The 18,843-nt window shown below is 50.0% G+C and overlaps 2 protein-coding genes across 3 annotated transcripts in view; one reads left to right on the forward strand and one right to left on the reverse strand.

Annotated features, from left to right (window-relative positions):
* Nucleotides 1-4,074: 4,074 nt before the first annotated feature.
* On the reverse strand, nucleotides 4,075-18,622 carry SHE (Src homology 2 domain containing E). The gene is made up of 6 exons (XM_083591318.1): nucleotides 18,125-18,622; nucleotides 16,298-16,424; nucleotides 10,715-11,029; nucleotides 9,793-9,973; nucleotides 6,938-7,057; nucleotides 4,075-4,567 (listed from the first exon to the last, which is right to left on the reverse strand). Exons 1-6 carry the CDS (start codon nucleotides 18,611-18,613, stop codon nucleotides 4,375-4,377), a joined length of 1,425 nt encoding a protein of 474 aa, XP_083447444.1. The 5' UTR covers nucleotides 18,614-18,622; the 3' UTR covers nucleotides 4,075-4,374.
* The window catches only part of TDRD10 (tudor domain containing 10), a gene marked incomplete at its 5' end in the record, with an annotated part of 40,077 nt that continues 33,198 nt past the window's right edge, over nucleotides 11,965-18,843 (forward strand). The window contains 2 exons of one of the 2 annotated variants that reach the window (XR_014542655.1): nucleotides 11,965-12,104; nucleotides 12,846-12,941. Coding sequence is in view for 1 of the 2 variants with exons in the window: in XM_083591325.1 (XP_083447451.1) it covers nucleotides 12,102-12,104; nucleotides 12,846-12,941 (99 nt within the window). The remainder of the gene's footprint in view (nucleotides 12,105-12,845; nucleotides 12,942-18,843) is intronic. The other variant, XM_083591325.1, reaches the window with a different exon arrangement.

Here is an 18,843-nt window from a genome sequence, read left to right on the forward strand (position 1 = left end):
GTCTCTGTTTGAATAGGGTGTGAGCCTGTGACCTGGCCCAGGAACTAAGTATTTATCACTACAAAAGAATGGCCAGGCTCCCCAGGCAATCCAATCAAGTAACCTGCCAGACAGGAGATAAACAAGGACAGGAGAAAAACAGCATTTAAATTTCTGTTTAGACTGCCTTTGAGCTGCAATACACAGTTGAGCCATGCAGGGGCGGCATTGCCCCAGTTTCAAGGCACTAGGAGTGAAGTTTTCCAGTTTGGAAGATTATCAAGCTATTCTCAAAATAAAAAAATTCCTTCCAGTAGCACCTTAGAGACCAACTAAGTTTGTTATTGGTATGAGCTTTCCTGTGCATGCACACTTCTTCAGATACCAATAACAAACTTAGTTGGTCTCTAAGGTGCTACTGGAAGGAATTTTTTTATTTTGAATTGACTACGGCAGACCAGCACGGCTACCTACCTGTAACTAAAGCTATTCTCAATGACAAATACTAGTGTGAATGCAGCGACCCAAATGTGCACCTTATTTTGGTATGTTTAATTTTAATTTAACCGTATCTTTTTCGCTATTTCTGATATGTTCTTGAATTATGTGTTTTTGATCAAGATAAACATATGTGTGTGTGTGTGTGTGTGTGTGTGTGTGCATGAGCAAAATAAGGACAGACTTTACTCGTGTGCTCAAGACATCCATTCTATTAAACATATTTTGCTGCACTGTGCGAAATACAAGCAAGCCAGGGCTGAACTGATATTACCCTTGCTGGTACCTTTCCCATGAAAATCAGAGGCTCACTATGTCAGGTTCCTATTGGAAGACAAACGCTAGAACATTAGCAGCGGCGAAGTTTTTATCGGTGGTTGCAGGAACCAACGATCCCTATCATTAAGTCAGAACAAAATGCTTGTTTAACCTGGAGGTAGGCTATCTGAATTGTGCATTGCTTTGTAACCATTTGTTGGGTCTCTGGACCGTAATAAAGATTGATGATGAGCAAAATATAAAATAGGTAGGTGTATGAACATCAGAAGAGCCTTGCTGGATCAGACCAGAGGTAGACTGCTCCTGCAGATGCAGGTTCCATTGCTATCACAGCTATTAACGTAAGGGAAGCTGAGGTGGGCCTAACCAAAGGGCCATCTAGTCCCAGAATCCCATTTCCCACAGCGACTGAAGCCTACAGGGCCAAAGAGGCGCAGCCTTCTCGTGCCTATTGCTTCCCCCGAATGTTACTCAGAGGTCTGACGCCGCTGTCCATGCAGATGCTACTTAACATAAGGTTACCAGATTTTTTTCAATGAATCCGGGGACACTTTTCAACGTCAATGGATTTTGAATGGGGAGTGATTTGAAAATCCGGGGACTGTCCCTGGGAAACAGGGACGTCTGGTAACCTTAACTTAACCATCATGACAGCATAGCTTTGAGTGTGTGTATAGGAGCAGTTTTTGAATTCTGGTTCTGGAGGAGACTCTTGAGAGTCCCATGGACTGCAAGAAGATCAAACCTATCCATTCTGAAGGAAATCAGCCCTGAGTGCTCACTGGAAGGACAGATCCTGAAGCTGAGGCTCCAATACTTTGGCCACCTCATGAAAAGAGAAGACTCCCTGGAAAAGACCCTGATGTTGGGAAAGATGGAGGGCACAAGGAGAAGGGGACGACAGAGGACGAGATGGTGGGACAGTGTTCTCCAAGCTACCAGCATGAGTTTGACCAAACTGGGGGGGGGCAGTGGAAGACAGGAGTGCCTGGCATGCTCTGGTCCAGGGGGTCACCAAGAGTCAGACATGACTAAACGACTAAACAACAACAACAAATAGGAGCAGCGGGTGGCTTCTTATTTACAACAACCAGGCGGGGGGGGGGGGGGTGTTGACTGTCAAGATTCCTCTTCCTTCCTCTTGGTGTTGCCCTTGTAGAACTCAGCGAGGAGTACAGCTAATCGGTCTACTCTGCCTCCCATTGGCTCTGGTGCCCCCTAGTGCCAGTCTCCCTGCCTTCCACCCTACCAGTGTCCCAACGGCCACCAACCACTGCTGATGTAAAACGTAAAGGTAAAGGACCTCTGGACCTCCAGTCAAAGGCGACTATGGGGTTGCGGTGCTCATCTCGCTTTCAGGCCGAGGAAGCCAACGTTTGTCCACAGACAGCTTTCCGGGTCATGTGGCCAGCACGACTAAACCGCTTCTGGCACAGCGGAACACCGTGATGGAAACCAGAGTGCACGGAAATGTTGTTTACCTTCCCGCCGCAGTGGTACCTATTTATCTACTTGCACTAGCGTGCTTTCGATCTGCTAGGTTGGCAGGAGCTGGAACAGAGCAACGGGAGCTCACCCCGTCGCGGGGATTCGAACCGCCGACCTTCTGATTGGCAAGCCCAAGAGGCTCAGTGGTTTAGACCACAGCGCCACCCCAATGATGTGTAGTTGAATTGGTTCCAGGTTTAAGTGGGAAAAGCACATTCTGGTGGCAGTCCCTGGAAAGCTTAGCTTGGCAGTGCCTCCTCACTTTGTTAAATCCGTACCCTTCCTTTCCAGCAAATGGTGCTCAGGGAGGTCTGCAAAGGAAAGGATCTGAGCTGATGGCTGGGAGGGGATTCCCTTCTCATCCCCTGGGAGATGTCAAATGCGGCACCTATTTACTGGCATAGGCCCATCTTAGGAAGTGGAACCAGACACTGTGGTCAAGGCGAAAGTGGTCCCCAGATGAGATTTCCAGATGGTCGTCACCCTTGTGGAGTGGGGGGTTGCAAGTAGCAGATCTGCCCTCTTGAAAGCCACAAGCACAGCCAACAAACCAGCCAGAGGTGTCACTCGCGAGGGCAGAAAAATAGACTCTGCCCCACGAGCTTTGGTCTGCCCTCAGAACTCACCGGGGAGGAGGAAGATGGGGATAAAACTAGAATTAGTTTATTAGATTTCTAGCCCATCTTTTCTTCAAGGAGCTCAAGGTGGCCACATACAAGTGTTTTGCCCTCCCTGTTTTCCCCTCACAACAACCCTATGGGCTGTGATGATATTTGGTCATCAGATCCATAAAACACTGAGGAAGGGGCACATGACCCCAGGTCTTAAGAACGTAAAAGCAGGACCAGGCCAGTTGCCCATCTTAGCCCAGCATCCCCTTCTCGGAGGATGGCACCGGTCAAGATTAAAGGTAAAGGTAAAGGGACCCCTGACCATTAGGTCCAGTCGTAACCGACTCTGGGGTTGCAGCGCTCATCTCGCTTTAATGGCCGAGGGAGCCGGCGTACATCTTCCGGGTCATGTGGCCAGCATGACTAAGCCGCTTCTGGCGAACCAGAGCAGCGCACGGAAATGCCGTTTACCTTCCCGCCGGAGTGGTACCTATTTATCTACTTGCACTTTGATGTGCTTTCAAACTGGTAGGTTGGCAGGAGCAGGGACCGAGCAACGGGAGCTCACCCCGTCGCGGGGATTCGAACCGCCGTCCTTCTGGTTGGCAAGTCCTAGGCTCTGTGGTTTAACCCACAGCGCCACCGGTCTAGATTACGATGCACTAAATTCCTCCCATATGGCTGCGGGTGTGTCTTCCCTCCGTGGAAATGAATGGTAACCATTCATTTATATGGGAGAAAGCAAAAGAGGATCACTGCGGATAATATTGGGGGGGGGGCCTTAGGGGTCCTAAGCTCCCTCCTGCCCCTGTTGACCACAGAATCTGAGATGAGAAGATTCTCTCCCCTCCCCACAGAATCTCAGATCCGAACCTTCCTTATAATATCCAATGGAACTTCATGGGGCCCCCTAGGGGTCAGCACTGCTGCCGCCACACCCTTTCATCTGCACAGCAGATCGGTCACACTAGATTAGGGGTGGGAAACCAGTGGGGAATTAATGGACTAACTCCCATCCTCCTAGATAGCTCAGCTGGTTAGAGCGTGGGGCTGATAACGCCAAGTTTGTGGGTTCGATTCCCGTACGGGACAGCTGCATAATCCTGCATCGCAGGATTATGAACCAAGTGATCCTCTGGATCCCTTCCAACTCTATGGTTCCTCCAGGCCCTATCAGCCACACTGGCTGGGAGTCCAACCACATCAGGAAGGCCACTGCTTCTCCCAGCCCTGTGGCAGAATGAATTTATTTATACATAAATTACAGTGCAGAAGGAAAGGAGGGTGGGCCAATCCACGAGAACAGAGGGTCCTGATCCCAGAGATCTTGGGGGGAGGGAAGTGGGGGGGGGAGTCCATGAGCAGAGAGGGGTAGAATGTGGGGAAGATCCGCTGCTGATCCGTGGCTGTTTCACGAGCGTAAATGTATACCTTCCCCAGTCCAGCGTTTCTCCAGTCAGATCCCAGTTCTGATTCCAGGTGTGTGTACATGGGGATGGGGGGTAGGGCAGAGGGGGCGCTAGTGGGTCTTGCTCGGTGTAGCGACTGGGTAGCGCAGCATCATATGCTCAGCCACTTTGAAAGGCAGCTTCTCGCTGGAGTAGTAGCACACCACCTCGGGGACGCTGTCAAAGAGGCCGCCGGACTGGTCGAGCGTGTACTTGTGATCCTTGGTCTGGGCCACGATGATGTGGACGCATCCTTGGCTGGTCCTGGGCGTGGAGGGGGACAAAATTGGGTGTGTGTGAACGGGATGCTTGCATTCCCCGCTCCCCTCTCCATCCTTCCTGCTGGGTGCAAAGGCACCTGTGGCTTAGTCCCCCTCCAAGTTGAAACTCCCAGCCCACTTGATTTATTCACATTATTCGCGCTTTAAAAGGAAACGTGCCGACTGTTGGAAAGACTGAAAATGAGAGTCATACCTTGGTTCTCAAACATAATCTGTTCCGGAAGTCCGTTTGACTTCTGAAACGTTCGCAAACCAAGGCACGGCTTCCGATTGGCTGCAGGAGCTTCCTGCACTCAAGCAGAAGCCACGTCAGACATTTGGCTTCCAAAAAACATTTGTAAACCGGAACACTTACTTCCGGGATTTTTGGCGTTTGGGAGCCAAAACGTATGAGTACCAAGGTGTTCGAGAACCAAGGTGTTCGAGAACCAAGGTATGACTTAACCTCGGGTTAAGTACTTAATTCGTTCCGGAGGTCTGTTCTTAACCTGAAACTGTTCTTAACCTGAAGCACCACTTTAGCTAATGGGGCCTCCCGCTGCCGCTATACGATTTCTGTTCTCATCCTGAAGCAAAGTTCTTAACCTGAAGCACTATTTCTGGGTTAGCGGAGTCTCTAACCTGAAGCGTATGTAACCTGAAGTGTATGTAACCTGAGGTACCACTGTATATGTAAGCTGAGTCCCATCAATGGAAAAGGCGAGATATATATACCGTATTTATGCAAATCTAATGCGTCAACAAATCTAATGCGCACCTCAGTTTTTAAAACCTTGAGACCCCAAAAAATTATTCGCTACGTCAGCGGTGCTTTTCAAGCTTGCAATCGAATATAATGTGCACCTGAATATTCGCAATGTAATTTGGCCAAAAAAGGTGCACATTACATTCGAATAAATATGGTGTGTGTGTGTATTCCTCTCCTGCACCTGGGATTTGATGTCACCCTGCCTCGTGTGGATGGTTGTGTAGGTCGTTTGGGAATATTATTGACTTCTTACAATAAAAGGGTTTTTTTTTTTAAAAAAAAATTCTTATGTGTGCCAATATGGACCCCTTTTCTTTTGAAGGAACAAACCAAGCCAATAAAAAAGTAGCTGCAGGTGAGGCCCGGATCCAGAACACAGAATCGCTGGGATGAAGGGAGCTGTAGTTCATCAACGTTCTTATAACAATAATAATAATAATAATAATAATAATAATAATAATAATAATAATAAATTATTTATTTATATCCCGCCCTCCCCAGCCGAAGCCGGGCTCAAAGTGGCTCTTGGAGCTCCAGCTCCCATCAGCTCCCAGCCAACATGGCCAAAGGTCAGAGATGATGGGAATAAGGGTCCAGCAGGATGGCAGGGTCCCATCTCAGCATTCAGCAAAGTAGGGGAAAAAAAGGGAAAGGGGCCTTTTCCTTTTACGGAACGGAGTCAGGAAATGCAAAGGGGCTCAGGACCCCCAGGAGACCTGGTGCCAGGGGGTCCCTTCTGCCCTTCTAGGTCCCTGGCCTGCCTCTCGCTGCCTTAGCCCTCCCCTGCACTTCTCCCTCGCCCTCTCTTTTCAAATCCCCTTCCCTTCCCAGCTCCGATTGTTTCTAATCCAGGGGCTCAGCATCCTGAGGAAGGAAGTGTGAGCCGCACCCGGCCAGCGATCCTCCGCTGAGGAGCCAGTGCTGGAAAGGGAGGCAGCAGAGCTACACAAGCAAGGTCAGAGAGGTGAAAGGATTCCGGGAATCTGGGTGGGCAGGGTAGAGAACGAGGCAGGGATGGCTGAATGGATCTCCTTTTCCTCCTTGGTCCTGCAGCCCCCGCTCCCATTTCAGGTTCCCCTCTCTCAATTTTCTTGCAAAATGCAAGGCTATTTGGACAGGTGGTGGTGCGTTAACTAAAGTAGAGGCGGCCATCGATTCGGGTTCGGGACGCCTGCCCTGCATGCAGAAGGTCACAGGTTAGATCCCCGGCGTCTCCATGTAGGACTGGGAATGCCCCTCCATTTTTAAACCCTGCAGAGCTACTGCCAGTCAGTGTAGACAACACTGAGCCTGCTAGACCAAAGGGATGAGGCAGGTTCCTAAGTCCCTCTTTAAACCAACCCTTTGTTCAGAAGCATGAGGACTAGAACCTTATTACATTCAAGGGAAGGGCTATAGCTCAGTGGTAGAGGATCTGCCTTGCATGCAGAAGGTCCCAGGTTCGATTCCTGGCATCCCCCAAGGAGGCAGAGAGGAATGCTGCCGGCCTGGGCCGACAACACTGACCCAATGGCTTGGCAAGGGAGATCTGGGAGTGAGTTGACTTCAGATCAGAGTCTGCTTTGCCCCCATCCAGCCCTCCTGCCTCGGAGAACGGGCACTCACTTGAGGGCGATGGAGTACTTGCTGGTCGCTGTCTCGCTGGTGCGGACCAGGTAGCCTGCTTCCCGGCACGGCTGCAGCCGGCTCTCCGCCTCGGTTCGAGTGATGGCGCCGTGAAACCAGCTGCAGGGAAAGGAGAGAGTCAGCTTCAGCAGTGCTTCTGAATACCAGTTGATGGAAACCTCAGGAGGGGAGAGACCGAGAGCTCGTGGGCACCTGGTGGGCTATTGTCAGCTCAGTTGGTAGAGCAGGCGACTCCTAATCGCAGGGCTGTGGGTTCGAGTCTCACACTGGGCGAAAGATTCCTGCATTGCAAGAGGTTGGTTCCCAAACTCAATCTGTTCTGGACGTGCCGACTGTCGGAGAGACTGAAAATGGTACAGTCGTACCTTGGTTCTCAAACGTAATGTGTTCCAGATGTCTGTTCGACTTCCAAAATGTTCGCAAACCGAGGCACAGCTTCTGATTGGCTGATTGGCCCCCCCAAACAATGTTGACATTGGCTTCCAAAAAACGTTCGCAAACCAGAACACTTACTTCCGGGTTTGCGACGTTCAGGAGCCAATTTGTTTGGGAGCCAAGCTATTCAGGAACCAAGATGTACCAGGTGTTTCCCGTGGTCCCTTCCAATTCTATGAATCTATGATCTGCTCATGAAAGATCAGAATGCTGGACTGGACAGGCCTCTGGCCTGATCCAGCAGGGCTTTTCTTACCATAGAGCAGTGGTTCCCAGTTAGCGAAGTACTACAGACCCCGTTTTTCGAAAGCCAAGCCCATCAGCCCCAGCCAGCATGGCCCAACAGTCAGGGATGATGGGAGTTCTAGTTCAAGGGCATCCGGCGGGCACCGGGCTCCCCATTCAGGCGCTTGAAAGCAGTCAGTGCGCACTGGAATAATGCCTGGCGCTGGAATGTCCATAAGTTTATGGAAGTTATTCATCCACACCAGGCATCCCCAAACTCAGCCCTCCAGCTGTTTTGGGACTACAATTCCCATCATCCCTAGCTAACAGGACCGGTGGTCAGGAATGATGGGAACTGTAGTCCCAAAACAGCTGGAGAGCCGAGTTTGGGGATGCCTGATCCACACATATATTTGCATTAGTTTTTTTGGGTCTTAAAATAAACAAGAAGGAAAGCGGAGGAGGAACCTGCTTCTTATCAAACTTCTCTGCCTTGTTGCCTGGACAAATTTCTTAACTCGCCATAAGTGATCAGGCAACGTTGAGACTGTCTTCCAAGGTGCCCCAGGTATACTGCTTTTAAACATGGAGGCTTCGCTTTCAGTGGAAAGCCGTCGATAACCCTATCTATCACGGATTTTTCCAAAACTGCCCCCCCCACCTTGCTCTTTTTAAAGCGCTACTTATCCTAAGTCGCCATAGCAACATCCCATGGCAATTAACTTCGCAGGTTCATTATGCTTTCTCATGAAAAGCTTTCCCCTTCTCCGTCCTTGAAAGCTGCCTGCCAATCAGCCTATTCATGAGATGGACCTGCGCCTCCGTGTTTGGAGAAAGAAGGAAGAACAAAACCCTCCCCAATTCATTTTGCTCTCTGCCTGGGGTTCATCGGTTTATAAAACACTAAGGTGGCGTTTATTGCAGGCTGGGTTTAAAAAATAAAAATACCCCAAAAACAGTGGAGTTAAAGCATTGACTGTGTGTCTTCCCTCACCCCAATGAGTTGTATCCTTTTCACACTGCAGTGCAGTAGGAGCTCACACGGATTAACTAGAGATTCTTAAGAGTTGGGAAAGGACCATAGTCATCTATTCCAGCTCTCCAGTCAAGACAATATCTTGCAACTTGCAGCATTCCAGATGGATTCTGCCTAAAGCAAGGTGGAGAACCTTCAGCACATGGCAAGGAAATTGAATACTGCTTCCAGCTTGGAGTACAAATGGTCCCATGAGATCAGAGCAAGCTTCCAGTCCACAGTGAGGAACAGCATAGCACTCAGCTGCTTACTAGCTGAGCTGTTCAGATCCTATGATAAATGGGCAAACTTTGCCCCAGATCTTATACAGTAGTACCTCGGGTTACATGCGTTTCAGGTTACATACGCTTCTGGTTACAGACTCTGCTAACCCAGAAATAGTACCTCGGGTTAAGAACTTTGCTTCAGGATGAGAACAGAAATCGTGCTCCAGCAGCGCGGCAGCAGCGGGAGGCCCCATTAGCTAAAGTGGTGCTTCAGGTTAAGAACAGTTGCAGGTTAAGTATGGACCTCCGGAACAAATTAAGTACTTAACCCGAGGTACCACTGTACATGCTCCATAACCACCAGTGAACTCAGTCAATGTACCTCCTGGTTCTACCCTGAGGGACAGAAACTTACTTTTGTTTTGTTTTTTTCAAATAAACAAGGGAGATTTTCAGGGCTCTGAATTTAGGTGATGCATTCCAAGGAGGGGCTGTGTACACCACGCATAGGAGACCCCCAAATCTCAACGTTTCAAAAGGCTGGTAGAAGCAGGGGAGGGAGGATAAGACCACACCATGTGTATTCTGCACAATAAAAGCAGGACTTTTTAAATAAAGTATGCTTGTTCGGTACATAATTCCTGAATTTATTCTGTTTCCTCAGTTGGGAAGAACTTGGAACGCATTTGCTGGGAGGGTGGAAGGGAAGGCAAGGAAAATATCCACAGACAGACAGGCTTGGTGAAATTCGCAAGGACTCTTGTGCCACTTAATGAGGACCAGCAACTTGCCTTCTTCTGTTTGTTTTTAAACAAATGAATGCTGGGGGATGTTGAACTACATCCCAGACTATTGGATTCTAAGAGGCCTGCAGAGGTACAGAATATACACGACTATGGTGCTCAGGCTATCTTTGGCTGCTGGATGCTTACGGCTGTTTCTCCAAGGCAAGTGAAGGATCCACACGGTCCCCATCTGGGTCTGGCTCTGCCACTGCCATGGGCTTCACCATCTTGGAGGGCCAGCTCCGCTGGCGGCGATGCTGCTGTTGCCGCGGCTGTGCTGGAGCCTCATCCTTGGACGCTGGGGGTCTCTCTGGCCCGTCAAACTGCACTGGAAGGAAAGGGGAAGAGTCTTCACGGATGCGCCACACATCCACCAATCCAGCGCTGCCAGCGACTTGCAAGTTATTATCAACTGCATCTGTAGTCAATCTGTGGATCATCTGGTGTCATAATTATGGCCAGCGACTGATGGGTGGGTGCCAAAGTCAGCCCTCTGGAGTAGGCTTATGGAATTTATTCATCTACACATAGATTTACGTGAGTTAGGTAAAGGTAAAGGTAAAGGGACCCCTGACCATTAGGCCCAGTCGTGACCGACTCTGGGGTTGCGGCGCTCATCTCGCTTTATTGGCCGGGTACAGCTTCCGGGTCATGTGGCCAGCATGACTAAGCTGCTTCTGGTGAACCAGAGCAGCACACAGAAACGCCGTTTACCTTCCCACCAGAGTGGTACCTATTTATCTACTTGCACTGCAAGCTTTCAAACTGCTAGGTTGGCAGGAGCAGGGACCGAGCAACAGGAGCTCACCCCATCGCGGGGATTCAAACCGCCAACCTTCTGATCAGCAAGTCCTAGGCTCTGTGGTTTAACCCACAGCGCCACCCACGTCCCCTTACGTGAGTTATTTGGGTCTTAAACAGAACGGAAGAAGGACAGCTTCTGGTTAAACTTCTCTGCCTGGTCGCCTGGACGAATTTCTGAGCTCACCACAGGTGACCAGGCAAATAAACCTGAGACAACACACCCCACTCCCAACCCTAATCTCCGAATGCGCACACTGTCTCTTACCTGAGAGAGCTTTCACGATTTGATCTTTCTTCCACTCCCAGGGCTGTTCGTACTCAGCTGGCGGCCGCTCGTCATTCTCCGGGAGTCGGGCCTCTGGCTTGGGCCCTGTTTCTGCTGGTTCGTAGGGGGTGTCATAGAGCTGTGGCGGTTTGGTCCCTTGGCGCTTAATAGTTGTACTTGTAGCAGCAGCAGCAGCAGCAGCAGCAGCAGCAGCAGCAGCAACAGCAGCAGGGGGGTCTCCTTTGGCCTCCACCGGCTCATCCAACAGCAAGATGGCTTTGACGAGAGGGTCTTTTGAACCCCGCCTGCGGATTTCTGGGAGGAAAACAGGGTGGAAAGGTCAGGGTTTCTCTGCACCCATCACCGTTTGTGTAAAAGGTACCCATTGATTTTTCTCTGGGTACCACATTTGTGTGTGTGTGTGTGCACGCGCACTCTATGCTTAGCATAGAGATCAGAAGGCTGGTGGTTCAAATCCCCGCGACAGGGGTGAGCTCCTGTTGCTCTGTCCCAGCTCCTGCCAGCCTAGCAGTTCGAAAGCACACCAGTGCAAGTAGATAAATAGGTACCGCTGTGGCGGGAAGGTAAACGGTGTTTACGTGCGCTCTGGCTTCTGTCGCGGTGTCCCGTTGCGCCAGAAGCGGTTTAGTCATGCTGGCCACATGACCCAGAAAGCTGTCTGTGGACAAATACCGGCTTCCTCAGCCTGAAAGCGAGATGAGCGCCACAACCCCATAGTCACCTTTGACTGGACTTACCGTATTTTTCGCTCCGTAAGACGCACTTTTTCCCTCCTAAAAAGTAAGGGGAAATGTGTGTGCGTCTTATGGAGCGAATGCAGGCTGCACAGCTATCCCAGAAGCCAGAACAGTAAGAGGGATTGCTGCTTTCACTGCGTAGCGATCCCTCTTGCTGTTCTGGCTTCTGAGATTCAGAATATTTTTTTTCTTGTTTTCCTCCTCCCAAAACTAGGTGCATCTTGTGGTCTGGTGCGTCTTATAGAGCGAAAAATACGGCACATTTTCTACAGATCAGTTTTGTTTGTTGAGACGTTAGTGCAGGGCTCGGCAAGGTTTACCTCGCCTGGGCCAGTTCACTCCCGCGGAGATCGTTCCGTGGGCCGGATCACGTCTGCGCATGCACAATTTCCGGCGCCTGAGTCTGCGCAGATGCGATTTCCGGCGCCACGGAAGCGAGTCCCTGCTCCGCGCTGCGCCACTTTAGCGCAGCGCACGGGGACTCACTGAGCGGACGGCTCAGTTTGGGGGCGACTCGTGGGCCGTTTAAACGCCCCCCGAGGGCTGCTTGTGGTCCATGGGCCGCAGGTTGCTGACCCCTGCATTAATGTTACATTAGGAAGAAAAGGGGGAAAGAGGTGGAGGGGGTCATGGTGAGTGGGTTGGGGTCCGGTAGCGATGTTTCTATTTTATTTAATGTATGTGTGGGGTTTTGTGTCAGCATCGCTTGTGCAGGTTCTCTTTACTATTCGCTTGTGATCCTTTGGTGGTGAGAGAGGTTGGGGTTGGCCTCAGGTGTGGTTGTTTGTTTGTGACCGGCTGTGGTGAACTTTGTTTTCGTGGAGACCGGTTTTCTTAACCGCGAAGGACGGGGTATAAATAAAATTTTATTATTATTATTATTATTATTATTATTATTATTGAATCAGGTTAGCCATATTGGATGCTGTTGGTGGGTTCTTGTCGTCATCTTGTTGGGCTGTGTATGTGATAAAGGGGAGCCATAGGCGTCTTCTTCCATCTTTCCCCGTGTCAGTTTAAAGTTTATTGGTTCGTTTTTCTAATGAGGCTGTTGCCCATACTATTTGGACCATTGGTCCATGCTGACAGGTCTGGCTATGATGTTAAAATCAACCCTTTATGTGACGCCATGAGGAGTAGAAACTCCCTTTATTTCCAGGGAAAGACCCATCGTCCTGTGGGAGAGCATCTGCATTGCACGGTCCTGGGTTCAAATCCTGGGAGCATCTCCAGGGAGGGCTGGGAGAGAGAGAGAGATCCAGACTCCCTGCCTGAAATCCTGGACAGATGCTGCCAGCCAGTGCATGCAACACTGAGAAAGGTGGACCCAGGTTTCAGACTCAATGCAAATCAGCTTCCTCTGTTCTTGACAGGAAGGACTGGACTGTCTCCCACCCGGCGGTGGGTCAAAACCGGGAGAGGCGAATGTAGGATCTGGGAAACCCTCGCACTCGAAACCAGCGTCTGAGGTAAAAGCGCCCATATCCTGCGCACGGACGCCACCTCCACCAACAATGCCCCACATCGCCTCCAGCTTCCGGCGCTACCATTTCCTGTTATTCTGTGTCAGCTCCGGGTGGGAACGCCACGGGCCTGAGAGCCCAGGGCAGGCATCCGGTGGTTGCTAGGCAACCGGCCACGTTTGAGGCCTGTTTGTTTTTACAAAAAGGCAGGGGTCCGTCAGGGCAGGGCCTGGGGTGGGGCAGAGGTCCAGGGCCCCACGCGGCAGAATGAGGCCCCTCAGGTGCTAACTGACTAGAGCAAGTTAGAAATAAGGCCCTGAATTACAGACTTGACACGGTAAATTGCACCACTTTAAACTGTCATGGCTTCCCCCAAAGGATCCTGGGAAATGTAGCTTGCGATGGGCGCTGAGAGCTGTGAAGAAATCCTTCTCTCCGCTCACTGCGCAGAGCTAACATTCTCAGCGTGCTTTTAACATACCCTCAAACATTTCTCTGATGAAAATAGGGATGTCCTAATCTATTATTATTATTATTATTATTATTATTATTATTATTATTATTATTATTATTATTTATACCCCGTCCACTCGGGATGGCTTCCAACGTATATAAAAACATAATAAAACCTTTATAAACTTCCAATCCCAGAGCTACCATTCTCAGCGTGCTTTTAACATACCCTCCAACATTTCTTTGATGAAAATAGGGATGTCCTATTCTATTATTATTATTATTATTATTATTATTATTATTATTAATTATTTTATTTATACCCCGTCCACTCGGGATGGCTTCCAATGTATATAAAAACATAATAAAACCTTTATAAACTTCCAATCCCAGAGCTACCATTCTCAGCATGCTTTTAACATACCCTCCAACATTTCTCTGATGAAAATAGGGATGTCCTATTCTATAATAATAATAATAATAATAATAATAATAATTTTATTATTTATACCCCATCCATCTGACTGGGTTGCCCCAGCCACTCGGGGCGGCTTCCAACGTATTTAAAAACATAATAAAACCTTTATAAATTTCCCCATACAGGGCTGCCTTCAGTTTTCTTCTAAAGGTTATACAGTTACTTATCTCCTTGGCTCGGGGGCGGGGGGGAGGTTTGCATAACTCCATACCCTCCAGCATTTCTTTGATGAAAATAGGGATGTCCTAAGGAAAAGCAGGACATTCCGGGATCAAATCTGAAACTGGGACGACTTCTGTAAATCCAGGATTGTCCCTGGAAAATAGGGGCACTTGGAGGGATCACTCTGAGAGAAGTAAATGACTTTTCTCAGGATTTTCTCCAACATTTCATCAGTGAGAATAGACACGTCCTCTCCAACATTTCTCTGACGAAAATAGGGACGTCCTAAAGAAAAGAGGAATGTTCTGGGATCAAATCAGAAACCGGGATGGCTTCTATAAACCCGGACTGTCCCTGGAAAATAGGGACAATTGGAGGGTCTGCTTTAACAAGCAACCCTTCTTCCTTTGGGAATTGTAGTTCTTGGTTAGGCAACCCCCTCTTCCCCTCAACAGAGCTACAATTCCCAGAGTTCGTAGGCGCAAAGGTCCCAGTATTCACTGGGGAGGAAGCCATGATCTTTAAACACACGCTGCAGATGCGCTCAAAAAGCACCATTATATTCCATCACTCTCTCTGCCCTTGCAAAGCGACCTTGCAAAAAAAGATGACCTGAGATAAAAGTTAGCTACTGTAAAACAAGCATGCTGCTTTTAATTTAAGAAAGCAAATTTTTGGCACAGCTGGGAGACAGGGCACAAATCTGGTGGCGGCTGACGGGCAGGGGAGGGGGGTCTAACGGGAAAAAGAAATCTGGGTCAGGAAACCAGCTCTCTCCTTTCCTGCCTCTCTGCTGGGAGAGATAAGGTTGTGGGGGAGTTGTTTTGTTTTGTTTTAATTTTGGTGGGAAGAGAAAAGGAGCAGTTGGGGTGCGAGTGACCCCCAGCAGGGTGGGTCAAGGGGTCCCAACCTCACACTGACAATGTGGGAAATAGGGGATCAGTGGGGGTTCAGGCCGCTTGAAATCTGAATTTAATAACACGAAACCATGCCCACATTGGCTGCTTCTAGGTGCTGTAGTCTGGGAGTGGGGGAGATTTTTCAGACCTAGGGCCACATTCCCTTCTGGGTGACCTCCTGGGGGCCGCATGGGAGTGGTGGGTGGGGCCTGGGGCAAAAGTGGGTGGAGCAAGAGGTTTAAATTTTGTACAGTAGACTAGCTTCTATACACACCCCTGTATCTAAATCAGGGCTAAATCACTGCCCCACCTTGTAGATGGAACCGCTTCTTCCGCACAGTCAGAGCTTAGCCTGTGGGACTCCCTGCCACAAGATTTGGTAACTGACCAGGCACTCGAATGATGGGAAGTCGAGAAGTAGGAAGTGGTACAGTGGTTAATTCTGACTCAGTGGTCTTATGGGATGTGGGGGATATCTTTAGATCATTGGTAGGAAAACTGAAAATTGGTAGGAAAATTGAAGCTGAGGCTCCAATACTTTGGCCACCTCATGAGAAGAGAAGACTCCCTGGAAAAGACCCTGATGATGGGAAAGATGGAGGGCACCAGGAGAAGGGGATGACAGAGGGCGAGATGGTTGGACAGCATGAGCTACCAGCATGAGTTTGACCAAACTGCGGGAGGCAGTGGAAGACAGGAGTGCTCTGGTCCATGGGGTCATGAAGAGTCGGACACAACTAAACGACAACAACAACACAGGGAAACTGATGGTCAGGGATGATGGGTGCCAGGCTTCCAGCCACCTCCAGAGAGCCATGGGTGGGTTCTAGGGTGCAGCCTCTGTTCTCACAGGGAAACTATGAAGGCCAACTTGGTCCTGGCCAAGAACCTGCATGAACCCTAAAGAAAATGTCCCAGAATTCTTGACAACAACCAAGGTTCCCATGACAAACTTGCAAGGTTTCCTCAGAAAACATCGTGGCAAGAATTTTCCTCCAGCGAGACACCTCAAAAAACCTTGCATTTGACTGATCAGTCAGTCATGAGTGAGGTGGCGGCGTTGGCATTTAAACAACTGGGCTGGCAAACCAAGGCCTGCCAGGTTTCTTTGCCTCCACCCCTCGGGGTGTCGAGAAAGGAAACGTTAAAAAGATGACCTTTCTTTGCAACAATTAACGGCGGCTCCAGATTTCCAAACTGCTAAGCTGTCTCACGCTCCGTTCGATGTCGCCAAGAGGGCATAGACGGACGGACAGACTCCAGAAAGGGACATGGGCAAGTGATGCCAACTCTCCCCTTGTCTTGGGATTTTGAGGCTGGCGTGGCCGCCTAATGCCCCCCCCCCCCGGCAGACACGCCCGGACACTTACCGGTGATCATCTGCTGGGCATCGTATGGCTCCATATAGCCATCATTTTCTCCTAGCCTCTCGGCGTCTCGCTGACCCTTGGTGCGCTTGGCATCATACGGGTCGGCGTAATCTTCCAGGATAATAACCTTGACGGCAAAGGGAAGTGGTGCAAAGGCAGCGTTAAGCAAGCAGGTGATGCTTATTTCACAGAACTGTTGAGCTGGAAGGGACCCAAAGGTTCATCTAGTCCAACCCCTGCAATGTGTATTTGCATGCGGTTCCTCTCATGTGGCCAACATCCTACCCCAGGCCGTCTGGACATTACGTTTTAAGCACTACGATAGTACTTTAAACAGTCATGGCTCCCCCCGCCAAGAATCCTGGGAACTGTAGTTTGTTCAGGGTGCTCAAAATTGGAGACTCCTGCCCTCGTATTTCCTCCCCAGAACTACAATTCCCAGAGTGGTTTAGTCATCCATCCCTCTTCCCAGGAAACTCTCCTGAGGCCACACCTTCTCAGCCACACACCCTCCCCAAGCCACACCCGCTGGTCTGGGAAAAGGTTGCCCTCTTTTAAAGGACGGCACTATTTTATGGGTTTGGTGGTTTCCTTGTTTTTCATTTACGTGTCTTATCGTAAAGCACCCTGTTGCTTGCGCAAATGGCAGTGTATAAATCACCTTAAATTACAAATAAATCAATCAATAGCGGGGCCTGCAACAAAATGTTGCGGCATGGAGTGTGCTTGTTCTGGGTTCCTGCCAGTCAGCCAGCCATGCTCCCTTTCAGGTGCTCTATTCCGTTCCCCCTCATGTTTTCAGGTCTTCTGTGGCCACTGAGCATGCTCAGTCCTCATTCAGCAGTTTCTGCCTCTTCCCCACCCTCTTTTTCTAAAGATTATTGTGTCCTTCTGCAAAGCTCGAGACCCCCCTCCAGGTAAACCTGCTGCCACCGTCCTGCTGTGTGTGGCTGGTGCTGTTTTGGCTACGCAATGATAGGCACACTCCCCCGAACATTGTAAACAGAAGAACCAACGACAATTGTACCCCCCATAAATGACAGGAGCACCTCAGAGTTTAAGTAACAACAATGATTTTTACATAAAGTAGAAGTTCTGGGGAGGTTGCTTATCAAATTCTGTATAGTGATGGTGCTGTGCAAACAAAGAACGGAACTATTTATATTTCTATATACGGGATTAAAAACCACAGGAGTTTCTCCTTTCATATAAAGTGCTGTTCGGACGTCCTTCAAAACGGAACCCCAGAAAGCAGATTAATTATTTTAGGCTTTTCGTTTTGCTTTTAAGGAGCCCTTTTATAATTTCCCACCATGTTCTATCTGCAGTCGACAGCCTGAGCCCATCCCTGAACTAAGGACACGCTTCTCTTCAGACGTAGGGCAGCTCAAAGAGCCACCCACTCTCTTCCTCGCCTCATATTCTCACTCTGCATAACAAGAAACACAGTGGTTTTGAGTCCAGCTAAATTAAGCGTAGCATCAAGGCTCTCACAAATCAAGCAATGGCTTATATCTTTTTTTTAAAAAAAGTGATTAATTAGCTGGTGCAGGGAGTGGAAGAGAGGCAAAGGAATTGGAAGCACATCCGCGGCAGATGAAAGATGCAAGGGCGAGGGGTGCCCGCGAGGTTAATTGGGTAGCAAAACCAAAAGTGGCATTAAGCGGTGTCAAGTTGGTATAGGCAGAGCGTCCTTAGAAGGTCGTCTTCTTTTGGCAACTGAGAAAGGGCACAGAGAATGAATGCGGCCTACCCATTATAAGCCTGCCCAATGGGCATACGCTGGCACCACCATGGAAAGGGTATCGGAATGAGCAGGATCCTTACCGTCTCCTGTTTAGCCTTCTCTGACTCGGGAGCTGCAACCAGGGTGGGACTCGGGGTGCTCCCAGGGTAGTTCTTTCCATTTTTTTCATGAGCATCCACTTTGATGAGCCGGTTGATGTAGGTCCCGCAGCCGGCGTTGCCTTTGGGTGCCCCCCGTGCCGGTTCGTCCGCGGGGGCCCCGTCCACCCGCGAATTCTTGCGCATCTTCCCCGCGGCGGCTTGCAGCAGGCCCTGGAGGTTGTCCCGCGAAAGCCGGCCGCTTCCGCCATCTTTCCCTGGCAGAAGCAGGGTCCGCTGGCTGCCCAGCTCAGTAACAGAGTTTTTCCGGTTCTTCCCGGGCAGAGAAGCCGCCGTGCCCGCTTCGGGAGGACCTAGGCTCTTGCGTGAGGCACTGCACAGCTTCCCAAGGTTGGCGGCACTGCCCGGCTTGGCTCTCTCCGAAACCGTTTTCAGGCTGGACGGAAACTCTTTGAACCACTTGGCAGCCATGGGGGGGGCAGAGGGCACCAGACGGCAGCAGGGGTCAAGGAGAAGCTGAGTTTGGGGCACCGCTGGGGAAAGGACGGAGGCCTGCGCCAAGGCTGGCACAGGCGGTCTCGGGAGCCTGAGATGGAGGCCTCAAACTGGCCACGCGCCCCCTGACAACCCAGCCACGTAACTCGGAGAGGGGCAGCCAGAGGTGAGGGGAGGCCCAGCGCCCAAAGGATAGGAAAGGCATT

This window comes from Podarcis filfolensis (assembly GCF_964270895.1).
Source record: "Podarcis filfolensis genome assembly, chromosome: 16".
NCBI lineage: Eukaryota > Metazoa > Chordata > Lepidosauria > Squamata > Lacertidae > Podarcis > Podarcis filfolensis.